The sequence below is a fragment of the Chiloscyllium plagiosum genome, chromosome 30 (assembly GCF_004010195.1).
Source record: "Chiloscyllium plagiosum isolate BGI_BamShark_2017 chromosome 30, ASM401019v2, whole genome shotgun sequence".
Lineage (NCBI taxonomy): Eukaryota > Metazoa > Chordata > Chondrichthyes > Orectolobiformes > Hemiscylliidae > Chiloscyllium > Chiloscyllium plagiosum.
The window spans coordinates 34,060,336-34,079,025 of NC_057739.1; the positions used below are offsets into that span (position 1 = coordinate 34,060,336).

At 44.9% G+C, this 18,690-nt stretch overlaps 1 protein-coding gene across 1 annotated transcript in view; it reads right to left on the reverse strand.

Annotated features, from left to right (window-relative positions):
- The window catches only part of stom (stomatin), a 53,861-nt gene that overhangs the window by 16,759 nt on the left and 18,412 nt on the right, over window positions 1–18,690 (reverse strand). Inside the window, exons 4-5 of the mRNA XM_043720306.1 lie at window positions 2,192–2,274; window positions 1,860–2,063 (exon numbers count right to left, since the gene is read on the reverse strand). Coding sequence (XP_043576241.1) covers window positions 1,860–2,063; window positions 2,192–2,274 — 287 coding nt within the window. The remainder of the gene's footprint in view (window positions 1–1,859; window positions 2,064–2,191; window positions 2,275–18,690) is intronic.

Consider the following 18,690-nt stretch of genomic DNA (forward strand, 5'->3'; position numbering starts at 1 on the left):
AGAGAGAGAGCGAGAACGAGAGAGAGAGAGAGAGAGAGAACGAGAGAGAGAGAACGAGAGAGAGAGCGAGAACGAGAGAGCGAGAACGAGAGAGAGAGAACACGAGAGAGAGAGAGCGCAAGAGCGCGCGAGCGGGAATGTGTAACATTGGATCTGCATCAAGTTAGGATGGGAATCAAAAGAATGTGAGTGGGCAAAACTATGGCAGATGCAGTTCAATGTGATGTTGGATCAAGAGAGCTAACATCTTTTTTGTGAAATGGTGGAAAGCTAGGAGCTGAGAGATCTAGATGACCATGTACCCAAATCACTAAAAATGAGACCACATATACAAAACGTCATTTTAAAAAAAAAGTGCTCATGAAATGCTGGCCTTTAACTCGAGGGTAAATGCTGGCCTTAACCTTGTTGGAACTTGAAACCAAGGAAACTAAGGAAGTGGTGCTCCAATTGCACAGACCTCCTGGAGAGCACTATATTATTTTGACATTCATAGGATGAGAGGGCATCACTAAATCGGCCTGTATTTATAGCCCACCCCAGAGGGCAGTTATGGGTCAGCCACATTTGTGTAGGTCTGGAGTCTCACGTTGGCCGCACCAGGTAAGGATGGGTTTTACCAACAATCCACAATGGCTTAACAAGGCAAGTGTATCAAGTGATCTGCAGCAGTATACAGAGCAAGTTCAAGGGACTAAATGGAAACTTCATCCTTCTCCTTTTATCACTGCCACTATTTTATTGATCCATCTCCCTTATTGAAAATTCCAAATTGAAAACATTCAATGCCTCCCTGACATATAACATTGACCAGTCTTTCACAGTGTGGTGTATTACTGAAGTGGTCATATTTGGATATATATTTCCAAAGGCAGGAGCAAGTTCTAAACTCTAAACATTCTGTAAATTACATGCAGGTAATTTTTTTTATTTGTGGTGGTATCGTGGGGGGCGGGGGGGAATGGATTGTGAACTGAAGACTTGTGTGATGAGTTTAACTAGTGAAGTTTAACTTTAAAACAAAGGCTTGAAATGGTGGGTCACAGCTGGAAACAAATACACATTGAACTATTTCCCAAGCATCAAGCCAGCCTGTTCGATGTACAGATATGTACAAGCATGAGCCAACACTTGCATTATAAGTACTTACTTGTTTGGTACAACTGCATCTGCACTTTGGCATTACTCAGTACTTGGAACTGATAACTGCCTTCAAGCACAATTGAGGACAATGATTAACAGGAGGCTTTACTGCACATTGAAGAGACTCTCTGAAAGGGATTAAACTGCCCCCCCCCCCCAGTGCATTTATCCAAAAGAAATGCACAGAAATGAAGCCAAATCTGCAAAAACGTATGGGAATAAGAAATAGGACAACCGTAAATGAGGTTAGATGGAGAAAGGGGCTTGAGTGGAGCATAAATAAGGCCGATGAGCCCAAACTGAATATATAGCATGGCACAGGCATGTACTCCACAACATGTGTAACACAAAGAGCTGCTGACATTGAGGCCCACTTACAGAGGGTGCACTAAAGTTTGGGACAGCCACTGCAAAGGCTCAGTGGAGACAGGTCACCCAGCTTCTGCTACCGTACTACACTCAGATCTGGAAACTGCAAATCCTCCAACGCTACAGATTTGACACGAAAATAATATGTCACAGCCTGTAACTGTAAGTGTAGTGAGGAACCTCAGAGCACCACACACCGCACTGAAATAAAACTTGTTCAGGTTTTACGCTTTGTGGAAGTTGAAAGTTTGTGCAGCATTACAAAGTCTTTTTGGAACAAGTCCACTTTTTGGGGGAGAACGACAGCGTGAGAAAAGGCATGAATTGGAAGGTGATCTGGTGCACACCTGCATGTTGTGGGCAATTTCCTCACGGTCGGACAGAATCTGAGCAAGATTTTTTGTTCCGAGCACATTTCTTAACGTGGTCTGCGCCAAGAGTCGGGTAGCGGAGTCTGCATTCGTGATGTTCGCAACCGCGAGGATGGCATTCTGAACACGGTAATACACAACCCCATCGACGCTGACCGTCACAGAATCCTTGGTGAGAATCTAGCCAAAAAATAAAATTTAAACAAAAAGGCACATTAATAAATGTACTGGAAAGGGTGCAGCATCTGACAGCTCAATCTGAAACACCAATGTACCAGGTGTAACGCTGAACATTTCAAACATCATACCTCTTGAGGTGGAATGTCAAAGGAAATGGTTCTCATGTCTACTTTAACAAAGGAGTCAGTGCAGGGCAAGATGAAAAACAGCCCTATGGTAAAAAGGATAAGAAATCCATTAGAATAGATATGGAAACTTTTCAATTAAACATAATGCAACAGCAATAAGTACTGTAGGTTTCACTGGCTAGCACAGAAGTCCTGAAATTGCTCAAAAGGTGAACATTGTCAAACAAGGGTGGGTGTTAAAAACATTTTATTCAGATTCATTGCACACTGATTACAGTGACAACTCCTACATTTTTAAAGAAAAGCACACAACTTAATGTTTGCGTTTTTAGTTCTAAACTCTTCTGGCAGCTGAGTATGTTCCCAGTGCCAACTGGTCTCAGCTATTTTTAAAAGAAGTTTTCCCCTCCCCCGACACACACACACACAAATACAACAGCGTTATGAAACAGACTGGCTCCAGCATGTCACTTAACAGTTTGACAAAATAGCCAGAGATAACAGGAGACTGCAGCTCAGAGACTGCTGTCCCAATGGACAAGGTGTCACAAAGAGGTCTCTCTCAGACATGGCCCTCAAACCATCATCAGTTTCACAAAAGTTGTTTAATTGATAACTTTTGCAGTTACAAATGCACAAATGTTTACCATTCCCCTTGGAGCAACGGAGATTGAGGAATGATTTGATAGAGGCGTACAGCATTATGACAGGTTTAGATAAAAGAAACGCTAGACCTCCACACCAGCTGACTGCATAAGGAACGGAGAGCCCAGATTTACAGAGATACAGAGAAGAATGGGAAGATAATTTTATTCCGACATTTAGCCAGAAAGAGGAGCGTGCTCCTCAGTCCTTCAACTCTGCTCCACCTTTTGATAAGATCACACAATTTCTAAAGGAATTTGGAAATAACATTGCAGGGCTTCATGAAGGAATGGGATTGCCAGCTTGTTTTGCGAGGTGCCAGAATGGACTCAGTGGGCTGAACGGCCTCCTGCTGTATTGTACATTATTCTCCCTGGGAAATGTAAGTGCCGCAGTGCACTAAGGGTCAGAATGCTATTCCACAAAGAGACAGCTGATGCTAGATCAACTCTAAATTTTAAATCAGATGACTGTCAGATTTCTGTTCACTAAAATGATTAAGGGATAAGGAGCAAAGGCAGACAGATGAAGTCAGGCCAAAGGTCAGACAGGATTTCACTGAATAGTCCCACTTGTCCCAGAGCCATGAGGTTATTACTGAATCCCCTTTTGCCCACCTTCCTTCCAGGTATTACACAGCTCTCTAAGATCAGCCTATTTACCCTATTCTCTCTCCTGGTCCTTCTCCTCCAAAATAACAACATAGCTGTTTGCAACTGGTCATGATCTTAAGAGACATTTTATTCCATTTATCTATCTTTAGATACTTCAAATGTGTCTCATGTTTGAAAAGCAACGTGCCTGGAGGCGAATACTTGGCCTGATATATACAGCATGTTCCTTCTTGCTCAATTTCAAGTGCACATCCTTTATTTACATAAACCTCAGGGTCCCCTAGGCAGTGCTTTTACTTAGATAACAGATGTGTGTGAGAGAGACGATGCTCAAGAGAGTGCACGCGTGACAGTGTGTATGTGAGTGCGCGTGTGCACGCATGTGTGAATGTGAGTTTGTGTGGGTGTGTGAGAGAGAGCATGCATGTGTGACAGAGAGAGAGACAGAGAGAGAGACAGAGAGAGAAAGAGACAGAGATATTAAGGAATCATGTGCCCTCCTGCCTCCGAGCTTCTCTCTTATGGTTGATGGTGCGCGTGTGCACGCATGTGTGAATGTGAGTTTGTGTGGGTGTGTGAGAGAGAGCGTGCATGTGTGTGAGAGAGAGAGAGAGACAGAGAGAGAAAGAGACAGAGATATTAAGGCCTCATGTGCCCTCCTGCCTCCGAGCTTCTCTCTTATGGTTGATGGAGAACAGGAAAGAAAGTGGTCAGTGTAGTTCGAATGGTCAGCTCATTTTCACCATGGCCTTTTGTGTTGCTGGCATCACATTGCTATGGTAGTCAAAATGAAGATATGGTAGTCAAAAAGAGATATATCCCCCTCCATAATAAACAGGACACGATCCCCCTGAAATTAAGTCATCTGATGGGAGGGAATATTTCTCATTCAAATGAAGGGGTGCCCATTAGATCAGAATCACTGACATCTTATTCCCATTGATCAGGCCTTCTCCAACCTACACCAGGAAGTGCCACCTCATCATTCCTGCATTGCCCAGTATGCCCCACACTTTTGTCCCAAAGTGAAAGACTTTCAGCATTAGAGTCAAGTCTACACTGATGAGAAAAAGACAGTGGGGTGAGAGGAAGACGGTGAACAGACAAAACTGGTGACCATGGGTCGAAACTAAAAATCTAAGTCAGACTCTTGGGGCATTGCGAAAACTTACCATCAAAGCAAAATCCATTTTGTAAAACCTACATCTTTCAAAATGTAATTTCTGTTCTGGTTTCACAGGCACCAGGAAGCCAGGACAATGCTGCCTGAAAATAAGGAACTGGGAAATATGAAAGCTGCTAAAAATAATGGCTTCCCGTGGTTTGAAGGTGTTGTATTGTAGAACTGGCAAAAACTGCACAGTTTCTGATAAGAATTCATGCTCAACAGTTGCTAAAAAAGACAAGTGGATTTGAAAGTCTGGAAATTTGTGGATAATGGAGCCTGCCAAGCCTAGACAATTCAGGAGTGGAACCTGGCTGTGGGGTGTTTGCATCCTGAAGTTTTCTAAAGGGAATCCATCCACCTACACTAATCTGATTAGGGTATGTTTAACAAGCCCAATGAATGTAATCTAATCACGACAGGCATCTGGGATCAGAAAGTTATCCAATCTCTTCCAGTTCTCCTCGGGTACTATTTACCCCCTCAGCCTCAGTACAAGGGTGAGGCAAACTTTGAACACACATTTTCCCTTCCCTTCACATTCAACCAAGAATGGGTCAACAAACCCGCAGAGAGGGCTAACGACGCCATCCTGGGCTGCTTACCAAAAGCCACTCACAGACCAGGAATACAGTACAACCTGATACAACAGAAAACAAAAGGGAAATAAACAAATTCACTCTCTCCAGCTTTTGGGCCACGTGAATACTACATAGAACGGGTGCACCCTGCTCTACAGGACACAGTGGAAGCATTCCATGACAGGCCTCAGGTTAACTGTCCAAGATCACTAACAACTACACTTTGTTCTATCCACAACATTTACAAATCAGGCTCAGTTCAGAACGACGATATTAAAAGCTGCCTTTTCACAGCCAAAGCTGAGTTGGAACCAAAGAGTGAATCTCTCAGGGTGGCGAGTTTTAGAGGGGCATAGTTTTAGAGTAGGGAGCGTTCAAGAGAGGATTTGAAGAATTTTTTTTTTAATCCCGAGGGTGGTCGGTAAGTGGAACTTACTGCCTAAGGGCAGGTAGAGACAGGAACCGTGAAGACATATCAGAATTATTTAGATGAGAACTTGAAACTCTGTGCAGGGGGAAGGGCCAAATACTGGAAAATGGGACAAAAATGGATGGATGCTTAATGACTGGGCTGAAGGGTGTCAGGCCATGCTGTGAAAACTCTGACTCTTGTATCACCAACTATCAGAAATGTACATTAATTTACAACACAACGACAAAGCCTGGTTAGAACAAAATGATCCCTTCTCCGTTATAAAGGCATCACGGGGGACCATTCAGCTGCCCCCTAGGTCAATGGCAATTTTCTCCGTCCCATTCCTCAGCTTTATCTCGTAGCTCTGCAAACTGCATTTGCTCAGGATCTCCATCCAAATTCCTCTAGAAATCATTGCTGTCTGCACTGTCACCACTCTCTCAGGAACTGGCATCTAGGTCATTATCACTGACTTCTCTCCATCCATCCCTCCCTCCCTCGCCATTAAAATGTTTTAACCTCCACAGATTGGAGAGATCCGGCAATGGATTGTTCGCAATGCAGCCTCTGAGTCCAGCTGCCAAATGGAGGCAGACGAGGACACTTGGACTGGTGTTGCATTAACAGTGCAATACTAAAGTGAATCTCAGATTAATGTTTATTAGTACAACGATCACAAAGTGAAAGATCTGTGGATGCTGGAAATCGGAAACAAAGACAGAACTCGCTGGAAAGGCTCAGCAGGTCTGGCAGCATCTGTGGTAACCCATAACATTAACTGATTTCTTTCCACAGATGCTGCCAGACCTGCTGAACCTTTCCAGCAATTTGTCTTTGTGATCAGTTAAAGGAGGACAGGTAACAGCCACAGGAATTCTCTCAACAACAGAAACTTGGGTGCGGTGCCTGTATTTGCAACCGTCCTCAGCAAACAGGACATCTGTTGGGCCTCAGTAGGACTGCGGTGCTTCATTACAGGAAGGTTGCGAATGCATAGGATAGAGAGCGCAGAATTGGTTTACGAGCATGGTTCCAAGAACAAGAAATTCCAGTAGGTGAACAGATTGAAGAAGTGGGGGCCCGTTTTCCTTGGAGAGAAGGCAGCAGGGAGGAGCTGTGTCAGATCAAAATCACAAATAGGCTGGATAGAGTTGACAGGGAGAAGAAAAAAAAGAGCGAGAGGGCACGTGATGTGCAAACAAAGCAAGATGATGGGTGGAAAAGAAACAATGCACCCAGTGAGTAGTTAGGGGTTGGAATACACTGCTTGGAAAGGCAATAGAGCCAGGTTCAATTGAGACATTGAGGGGGGTACGGGGTGATTCTTCAGCTCCACGGTGGCTCAGTGGTTAGCACTACTCCCTCACAACGCCAGGGACCTGGTTTCGATTCCACCTTCGGGCGACTCTCTACGTGGAGTTTGCATATCCTCCCCGTGTGCGCAGGTTTCCACCGGTTTCCTCGCAAAGTCCAAAGATCTGCAGGTTAGGCGGATTGGCCATGTTAAGTTGCCCAGTGTCCCAATGTGTAGGTTAGGTGGATTAACCGTAGGAAATGCAGCGTTATAAGGTCAGGTCTGGGTTGATGCTCTTTGGATGGTCAGTGTGGACTCGATGGGCCAAATGGCCTGCTTCCACACTGTAGGGATTTGATGAAATGATTGGCGCTGGAGAACAGAATGGGAGCAGGTACAATGTGTGCCTTCTGCACTGCAACCATTTTGTGAAACTGTGAATTTTAAAATGCTGGACAATTCAGTCACATATCCTCTCCGTTCAAAAACACAACCAGCTTGCTCTCAAAGTATTACCCAGCTGTACAGCTCCTGGCACACTTCAGAAAAGTCAACATGATGGGGTGCGAGATAAAGACATCAAGATCCATTTTGTAAATACCCAGTTATAAAGGCTTAAGGCTCATTTATTATGATTGGAAGCAGGTGCTTTTTTTTAAAAAACATAAAAATGCCAAATGTCCCACCGCACCCACACCACCCGTTTCAAATCCAGGTTAAGCAGAAACTGGATTGCTTGCTGCTGTTTGCAGTGGAACCAGTTTTACTGTCTGGGTCAAGCATTAAGCATGAGACAGCATAAAACACACGGGGAATACCCACTCACAATCATGCCCATGATGGAGTTCAACTTGAAACACCTTTAAAAGTCCTGGTCAGAGGCTTTGAATTTACTCAAACAGAGGTTGTTAATCACTTAGGACCAATGTCCTGTTGTTTTATGAAGGCAAATCTAATCATCAAATTGCAGGGTAGAGCTGAATTTTGGTCAGGGTGGTGTCAGCCTTCAAGGGCCGGAGTGGAGATAGAGTAGTGGTAATGTCATTGGGAAACAGGGCCTGAAGTCCAGACTAATGCTCCAGGTTTACAAGTTCAACTCTCACCACAGCAACAAGCAGAATGTTATTCAATCAATTAAAAACAGGAATGAAAGGATAGCCTCAGTAAAAGTCACAATATTTTAGAGTAAAAAAACTGCAGATGCTGGAATCCAAAAGGAGGTAGGCAGGAGGCTGGAAGAATACAACAGGTCAGGCAGCATCAGGAGGTGGAGAAGTCGACATTTTGAGTGTAATCCTCCTTCACAGCGGTTATCAAGTGTCATAAAAATCCATGAGATTCATCAATGCTTTTTAGTGAAGGAAATTTACCATCCTTACCTCATCTGGCTTACATAGATTAGATTAGATACAGTGTGGAAACAGGCCCTTCGGCCCAACATGTCCACACCGACCCGACGAAGCACAACCCACCCAAACCCCATTCTCCTACATTTACCCCTTCACCTAACACTACGGGCAATTTAGCATGGTCAATACACCTAACCTGCACATCTTTGGACTGTGGGAGGAAACCGGAGCACCCGGAGGAAACCCACGCAGACACGGGGAGAATGTGCAAACTCCACACAGTCAGTCCCTGAGGCGGGAATTGAACCGGGTCTCTGGCGCTGTGAGGCAGCAGTGCTAACCACTGAGCCACCGTGTTCATGTGGGAGGCTGTTCTCTACTTCCTTTATTCATTCACAGAATGAGGGCATCACTGGCTAGGTCAGCATTTATTGACCATTCCTAATTGCCCAGAGGGCAGTTAAGAGACAACACATTGTAGCGGATCTGGAGTCACATGTAGGCCAGGCCCGGTAAGGATGACAGTTTCCATCCCTAAAACACATTAGTGAATCACAAGTGCTTTTTCTGATCATTGATGACCATGAATCGGTCCCCAGAGTGTTATCTGGGTGTCTGGATTAACAGTCCAGCGATAATACCACTAGGCCATCGCCTCCCGCACCACAGGGGAATGCCATGGGGCAGGACGTGCCAGGTATGCCTCCCACTTAAAATTGCTCTGTCTCACCCATACACACACACACCATCGCGCGCTTGCACTTACTCCCACCCACACACACACACACACCCCTTTGCACACCAAGAAGAAAATAATCACAGATGGGAGTCACAGAATCTCTCCCTAATCTAAGACAAGGTTTTTCTTTTAAGCATTCAGCAATTTTAAAACTTCCTGCACATCTGTTAATGTAACATTTAGGGTAATCCATGATAACTTTGTAGCTGTGGAGGTTCACCACCGCCCCCCCCCCCCAATTCAATATGGTGAGCACTAACATTTGCTCCTTATCCTACAGGGGGCACTCTCAGCCCTGGCCCCAGAATGGACGACATTCGGATATCGGGCCGAGTACAATCTGGAAAGCCTTGTTCAACTGTCAGGCTTCCGGTCGAACAGTGCTGCTGTGTTCGGAGCTGCATCAGGTTCAGCTTTTTAGTAATGAGCTGATGTGCTGGCCCAGTTACTGATCCTGGTTAAATCCGTGCTGACCATGAACAGCACGTACCTCTCCCCGGTTCAAGTGTCAGATCAGGGCCCAGAGCAACAAGTTCACCTCTCGGCTTGGCTCATGCCTCACTCTGATTCTCCTTTTCCTGTCCCAGTTTAGACATTGGGAGAAAGTCCTACTTCTTGTTGCCTTCGATCTCCGAGCCTCTCAGCTCCAGGCTTCCATCCCACGTTCCCAAAAACGCCTCCTCCACACCCACCCTTGCTTTACTGCTTCTCGGGTATGACAGACCTAACAACACTAACCCACAACAACTCTAGGTGCTCTGCTTGCAATGATCACCCCCTGCCTGGACTCCAAACCGCAATTAAACCAACCTCCCGATCGATTCTCAACCGCTCCTGCACGTTCCCTTCTCAAAGACCAGCACAGTGGCTCAGTGGTTAGCAGTGCTGCTTCACAGTGCCAGGGATCTGGGTTCGATTCCAGCCTTGGGTGACTGTCTGTGTGGAGTTTGCACATTCTCCCAGTGTCTGCGTGGGGTTCCTCCGCGTGCTCCTGTTTCCTCCACAGCCCACAGATGATTAGGTGAACTGGCCATGCTAAATTGCCCATAGTGTTCAGGGATGTGTAGGTTGGATTCATTAGTCAGGGGAAATGTAGAGGAATGGGTCTGGGTAGATCTTTGGAGGGTCAGTGTGGACTGGTTGGGCCAAATGGCCTGTGTCCACACTGTAGGGATTCTATATGAACAGCTGGTGCAGTTTAAATTCCATTAACAAAAGCTCATCTCAGTATGAACCCTGAGCACAAAAGTCAATCTGGCTCACAAATGTCTCTTTGGAGAGGAAATCCTAAATAACCTGGCCCACCTAGACACCAGGCGTTGAACAAAGTGGCTGACCATTAACTGTCCTCTAAAAAGGATTCACAAGCTTCCCAGATTCAGGGGCAATTAGGGAAAGGCAACAAATCCTGACCTTGGCAGAGACAAGGTGATGGGGTGTGTAAAAGATATTGAAGTGTTCAATCAACCATGATTGCATTGAATGGCAGGGCAGGTTTGATGGGCTGAATTCCTGAAGAAGGGCATGTGCCCGAAACGTCTGCAGACCTCACTTTCTCCTTGATGGGCTGAATGGCTTATTGTTCCTATGATATGCCCATGTTCCATAAAAGATGATTAAAATAATTCTTCTAGATACATTATTTAAACCCCATTCTGCTATGTATCCTGAGCAACATACTGAATAGAATGGAGCAGTGCAAAGATTAAATAGATTAGAAAGATAGGGAGAGAATTTTTAACCCATTAGTCATATTACAAAGTATTATCCCAGAGGCATGGTGTCATATCTTGTTTGAAATTCTTTTAATTTTATATCAAAGGCACATTATGTAGACATGGCTCATTAATCCTGCCTTATCTCACCCCCGTGCAGGAGCTAAACCATTAACCTCTTGCTGAATTATAAGCACAAGAGTTTAACAGTGACCAGCGAGCTGCACCCATTGAATTGCAAATTATTGGGGAATCTGAGTGTAAAACAATAACAAACACAATTTGTCAGAGAGATGCACAACATGGAAACAGACCCGTCGGTCCACCCCGTCCATGCCAACCAGATATCCCAACCCAATCTAGTCCCACCTGCCAGCACCTGGCCCATATCCCTCCAAACCCTTCCTATTCATATACCCATCCAAATACCTTTTAAATGTTGCAATTGTACCAGCCTCCACCACTTCCTCTGGCAGCTCATTCCATACACTTACCACCCTCTGTGTGGAAAAAGTTGCCTTTTATAACTTTCCCATCTCACCTTAAACCTATGCCCTCTAGTTCTGCACTCCCCCACCCCAAGGAAAAGACTTTGCCTATTTACCCTACCCATGCCCCTCATGGTTTTGTAAACCTCTATAAGGTCACCCCTCAGTTTCCGACGCTCCAGGGAAAACAGCCCCAGCCTATTTAACCTCCTTCTGTAGCTCAAATCCTCCAAACCTGGCAACATCCTTGTAAATCTTTTCTCAACCCTTTCACGTTTCACAACATCCTTCCAATAGCAGGGAGAGCAGAATTGCATGCAGTATTCCAAAAATGTCCTGTACAGCCGCAACGTGACCTCCCAACTCATGTACTCAATACTCTGACTACAAGGCCAACAACCCCAGAAAGACAATTTCATATTCACTACTTCTCTCTCTCTATCAAACCTCCCCCCCCCCAATATAAATATGAAATTCTACACTTTGGTGTGAAAAATACAAAGGAAGGGTACTATTTAGTGATGATCTATTCGGAAATGTGTTGATGTCCTCTTACACCAGATAATTAAACAGGCAGGTGCAATAAGCAACTAGGAAGACAAATAGTGTACTGGCCTTCTTTGCAATAGGATTGGAGTTTGGAAGTATGGATGTCTTACTGCACTTTTACAGGGCCTTGCTGAGACTGTACCTGGAGTACTGTGTGCAGTTTTGGGCTCCTTCCCCAAGAAAGGACATAGCTGCCATAGAGGGAGTATAGTGGAGGGTCACTAGGCTGATATTTTCCTGCTCCTCGGATGCTGCTGACCTGCTGTGCTTTTCCAGCACCACTCTGATCTAAACTCTGATACGAGAGATGGCAGGAATGTCCTATGAGAGTAAATTAGTTTGACTGTAGTTTAGACGAACGAGAGAGAATCTGATTGAAATGCATAAAATTCCGACAGGACTAGGACACACTAGAGGCAGGGTGGATAGTTTCCCTGGTTGGGGGAGGTGAGAACCTGGGACAGAGTCTCAGGATAACAGATATACCATTTGGCACAGAGATGAAAAAAGCTCTCTTCACTCAAAGGGTGGTGAACCTGTGGAATTTACCAACACGGAAGGCTGCAGAGGCCAAGTCACTCCTCCAATTCGAGGAGGAGCTGGGAAATTCTTAAACATAAAAAGCAACAAGGGGATCAGGTGAAAGCAGGCATTTGGTGTTGAAATAGAGGATCAGCCATGATCATAGAATCCCTACAGTGTGGGAACAGACCCTTCAGCCCGACAAGTCCACACCAACCCTCCAAAGAGTGTCCCACCCAAACCTATTTCCCTACCCTATTACTCTACATTTCCCCTGACTAATGCACCTAACCCACACATCCTTGAATACTATGGACAGCTTAGCATGGCCAATTCACCTAACCTGCATATCTCTGGACTGTGGGAGGAAACCAGAGCACCAGGACAAAACGCACGGACAGATGGGGAGACTGTGCAAACTCCACACAGACATTCGCCTGTGGCTGGAATCGAACCCGGGTCCCTGTGAGGCAGCAGTGCTAATCACTGAGCCTCCATGTCAGGGTATCATACTGAATGGCAGAGCAGGTTGGTAGGGCTGAATGGCCTGCTCCTGGTTAATACAAGTAATGTTGCCATTGAAAAGCCCAGACCAACTGTCACAGTGCAACTTTAACAGTTAGCTTGGTTGCCTAAAATACAGAGGCCTTGAGTGGGAAGCATTGGCAGGTGGCAAAAAAGACCCAATGCCCAAGAGTAATGCACATGATTGTCCGGTCACATGGGATTCTGCAACGGCCAGGGCTTGTTTTCGCATCCTCCAGAATCTCAGCTTCACTTCTTTCAGTTGCAAGCCCCAATTTGCCCAGTGGTTGCATAACAGCACTAAGCAAGTGGCAGCAAAGCCGACCCTCATTAAAAATAACTGCAACAGCTGGTGCTAAACCAACTATGACAGGCCACAGAGAGAAAAACAAAGAGCTTCGGTGAGCTAATGCTCTGCACAAAGACACCTCTTTACTCAAAGAGTGGGTGCAAATATGCGGTTATGCTCCCACAGGGAGAGTCCAGAGTCAGCAATAACAATGCATTGAAAACAAGAAGTTAGACCAAGCATTTGAGAGGGAGCTACTTGTAACAGTAGATTTTAAGGAGACCTGGAAGGACAGTAGACACCAGTATAAACTGATTACGCTGAATGGCCTGTTTGAAAGCCCTGTATTATGTGGAATCCTTTGTGTAATGAAGTCCACCATGAAGACAATCCGCAAATACACTGGGGGTCATTATTCAGAATCTATGTTGCACCAGTCAGCAGGGGTATAGGATTTTCTTTCACTCATTTACAGGAATGTGAGCACCCAAGCCATCATTCATTGCCATCTTCAGAGTCAACCATGTTTCTGTGGATCTGGAGTCACTCACAGGCCAGGGTAAGGAAAAGCAGATTGCCCTCACTCAGGAACGTTAGTGAGGCAATGGCTTTTTCCTCCAAATATTTCACGGCCATCATCAGACTCTTAATTCCAGACTTTCATTGATTTGAAATTCACCCTACCACGGCAGGATTCCAATCCAGAATACGACCTGGGTTTTCCAGCATAAATAGTCGAATGATAATACCACTAGGCCAATGCTTGAAACCTGCAATATGTCCAGCTGTCACAAAACGTCACAAAAAGTTTCCCCTCCCACACAAAAACCTTAGACCTGACCACAGATAATGGGGCTTGCAGTAAATTGGCCTCAGATCCATACTGCATACTCAGAACTACCAGATCCGAAAAAACTGAAGTGGGGTTTCCCAGACGGCCTCTTTGAATACAATGAGCAGAGGTAGAAAATTACCAGCTTTAATATCAAAACTAAGGATCAGCTGCTGGGAACTGCTAGCAACCGAGGTTCGGTCAGGGACGAGTGATCCACTTGTAAAATCTGACACAAACTCTACATCTTATTTTGATGATTGCACCGATTTGTACAGCACACAAACAATCATGATTTTTCTTTGTCTTAAAAAAAAAAAATTTCTCTGCCCTCAAAAGGAATGGAACAGTTTTTAAACCTAGTATCAGCAAGGAGGTCAGGTATAAATGTGGTTAGAATCAAGCGGAGGTTATTTCTCTCTCAGTCCCAACCATAGACAAATATCACTTCCTGCCTCACTGTGATAACTCACATCAACCACACGATTCAGCTTCGAGCTACGCTGGAGATTTAGCATCAGGGTTATGCCAGGCGTCACTGGTGATTAACAGCTGGGCAAATAATGTCCCTAAACTGGTATCATGATAGGAAAATCCTTACAGTGTGTGCAAAACTTGCTATTTAGGCCCAGATTTACTCAGTCCCACCAGTGACAGTCTGGAATCTGAAGCATACTGATGCTCAAGCCATTGGCAACACATATTTTGTTTTGGAAGTATTTTAAGGGACAGACGTATCGCTTACAATATGACTCGTATTGGCTCCTACAGACTCTGCTCTGGAATGAAGTGAGATGCTATGGGGGAGGGAGGAGAAGCAAGAAGATTGGGGGGGGGAATGGGTAGCCGGCTCTCAATTCCATAGGGTCTCCAAAATAGATCTTTAAAAGCATTGACAGGGATTTGCTGCAACCCTTAGGCATTTTATAAAGTTGTACACTTGTTAAAATATTGGTGACCTCACATTCAAGCACCATTTAAACTGACCGGGACAGAATACAATGCCTGTGCATGTGGGCCTGCACAAACATCTCCAGGTTGTTAGACTGAGCTTCAGAGTCAGGCTGCGCTATGCAAGATCATTGGCCCAATCAAACACAGATCAGAAGTCGGAAGCTGAATGTAATTTCAACTTTGCCATTGCTATCATAACTGATAACATCTTTCCTTCAGGAAGTCTTTGATTGTCCCTGCCAAAGGAGGCCTGTCACTGTTCAGATTTTGCAAAATAACATTTTAAAACAAAACCAAACATATGAATAATTTGTTCAATCCCTCATTTGCCACTTATGGCCAAGTTGCCATTTATTTTCCACCTCTGCAATACTTATTCTACCCTGTCTCGCTCTCTCTCTCTCTCTCTCTCTCTCACACACAATCTCCGTAGTTCAAGGGAGCAACTTGCACAATACAGACCCATGGGTGCAGGTCACCTGAATGTCCTAGGTAGTGACCCTAGGTAGTCACTCTGCATGTGAGCATTAACCCAGTGAAGGGCAGCACACTATTTGACCTCAGAGGCATCACAACTATATCCAATCAGACATAACAGAAGGTCAGCACTTCCCAGCGAGACTCCTTGGGTAGGGTTTGGAATCAAGGTGCACCATCTCTGGATAAGATTAAGCATTCACCCACTGGTCTGGCATTAACCTAGGATATCCACAATACATAATATAGTAACCATCCTTGAGCAGTCCAGTGCTTTTGCCAAAACAAGTTCATTTGGCCAGACTCAGTAAGATTTATTTTTAACACAGAAAAGGGAGCCTGCACCACCATGGAACAAACTTTCACTGAAAAATAACCACCACAGGTGAGGGGTACAGGAACACTGTGGTAATGTTACAGGACCAGTGATCCAAGCAGCTGAACTAACGGTCTAAAGACACACAAGTTCAATTCCTACTATTGAGGGAGTTTAAATTCAATTAAGTTCAAATCTGGAATAAAACACTGAGTAAAACTAACAATGATTGTGGAGTGGTGTTAAAAAAAAAGGTCCACCTGTTTCACTGATGGACAAATCTGCTGACTTTACCTGCTCTGACCTACACGTAATGCCAGACGCACAGAAACGTAACTGATTCCGAAACACCTTCTATAAAAGGCAAGAAAGCCAGCAGTTTTATTTTTTATTAATTTGACCAATTTTTCTAATCAACCTGTTCAGCGATGCTATTTCACACCTCTGGAGCAGTTCGGACTTGAACCCACCTCCCAGTCCATGGGTAGGGACCCTCCACTTAACCCCACAGCCCACTCTTATCAACACGCTACAGGGGAACAGAAAAATCCTCTGTGGGTGCACCTAATCCACACGGACTGCAACAATTCAAGAAAGTAGCTCATGAACATGTTCTCCAGGGTAATTAGGGACTGGAAATAAATGTTCTCATTTCAAGAATGAACAATAAAAGAAATGCTGTTAAAAAGAAAGGCAGGACCATTAGCCACTGCTTCAGCACAGCAGCTAGACAGACAGGGGAAATTAAAGTAAATTAAAAACAATTGTGGGAAAGTGAGTGGGATGAAGCAGCTGCTAGAGTTTGAGAGTGCCTGGCAATTTGCCCATTTCCACTGCTTTTCCAATGGTTCCTCAAATCTAGTTTGCCTCTTGACAGTCAGCACTGAAACCCATGGTCAGTATTTATTGTCATAGTGAGGAAATTCAGATCATTAAATCAGCAACCAGGATCACACTGAACTGCAGATCAGGCTCGAGGGTCCAAACAGCCTAGGCCTGTTCCTAATTAATCTGGACGTAACACCATTGGCTTCCATGCCTTCAGTTGCCTAGGCCACAATCTCTGGAACTCTCTGCCTAGGTCCTTCCACTCAATCTTACAGACATGCCATTGAATGTGAAGGGTATTACCATTTCTGAATTGCCCCACTGGGGTTCACCACTGACCAGGAAGTAAATTGGACTAGTCACAAACACTATTGCCACCACAGCAGGCCAGAAACTGGGTATCCTGCAGTAACCAACTCATCACCTGATTCCAAAAGCCTTCTCACTGTCTACAAAACATAAGTAAAGGCTGTGCTGGAATACTCTCAAGTCACTTTATGACTGCAGTTCCAGTGTTCAAGTAGTTAACACCAACCAGGAAAAATAAAACTAAGAAAGACTAATTTTATTTTACTCTAATAGTGGCCTAACCAGCGTCCTGTACAAACTCAAAATGACCTCCCAACTCTTAGACTCAATGCACTGACCAATGAAGGCAAGCTTACCAAACACCACCTTCACTATCCTGTCTACCTGCAACTCCACTTTCAAGGAACTATGCACCCACGTCTCAAGTTCTCTTTGTTCAGCAACACTCACCAGGACTCTACCAACAAGTGTATGAGTCCTGCCCTGACTTGCCGTACCAAATTGCAACACCTCACATTTACCTAAATTAAACTCAATCTGCCTGTCCTCAGCCCATTGAATACAATGGGATCTTGATCAGATGGGCCAGAGATAACCTTTTTCACCGTCCACTACACCACCTATTTCGGTGCCATCTGCAAAGATACCAACAATGCCTCCTATATTCACATACAAATCATTTATATAAATGAAGAAAAGCAGTTGACCCAGTACCGATTCTTGTAACACACTGTTGGTCACAGGACTGTGTCTCCTACATGTAAGCTATTTTTATAGCCAAATGGCTAGCACCCCACGGACTCCATGTGATCTAACCTTGCAAATCAGTCTACCATGCAGAACCTTGTCGAATACCTTGCTGAAGTCTATATAGGCAATGTCTACCGCTCTGCCTTCATCAACCTTCTTTACCACTTCTTCAAAAAAAAACTCAAAGTTAGTCAGACACAATTTCCTGTGTCAGGCAGCATCTAGGGAACAGGAGAATCGACGTTTCGGGCATTAGGAAGAAGAAGTCCTGAAGAAGGGCTAATGCCCGAAACGTCAACTCTCCTGTTCCCTAGATGCTGCCTGACCTGCTGCGTTTTTCCAGCAACACATTTCCATCTCTGATCTCCAGCATCTGCAGACCTCACTTTCTCCTCACAATTTCCTGTGTGCAAAGCTATGTTGACTATCCCTAAGGAGTCCCTGCCTTTCCAAATACATGCAAATCCTGTCCCCGAGAATCCCCTCCAACAACTTGAAGGGCTTATGCCCAAAACATCAATTCTCCTGCTCCTCAGATGCTGCCTGACCTGCTGTGCTTTTCCAGCACCACAACCTTGACACTGACCACAGATGTTAGGCTTACTGGTCTACAGGCTTTTCCTTACCACCTTTCTTAAATAATGGCGCCACATTTGACACCTCCCATTCTCTGTCACCAGATGAGTTGCTAGAGGTGGTGGAGGAAGCTGGTACAATAGTCATTTAAAAGGCATCTGAATGGGTACATTAATAGGAAGGCTTTAGAGGGATATGGGTCAAATACTGGCAGTTTAGGATGCCTGGTCAGTGCGGACAAGTTGGACCAAAGGGTCTGCTTCCATGCTGTATAACTCTATGACTGGCACCCAATTACCCCCATAAACATTTATTCTCTCTACCACTGCCTTACAAGATGAAGTGTAGCAGCCCTTCAATGATTCTCCAACCTCAGCTTCCAGACCTGCAATCTCTCACATCTGGCAAGGGAAGGGGGGGGGGGGGGGGGCACAGATGGCAGGTCACTGGGGATAACAATACCTGCAAGTTCCACTTCAAACTTCCACTCCATCCTGACTTGGCAATCTATTACCGTTTGTTCATGGTCAAAATCCTGGAGCTCGCTAACTCATAGCATGGCATAAT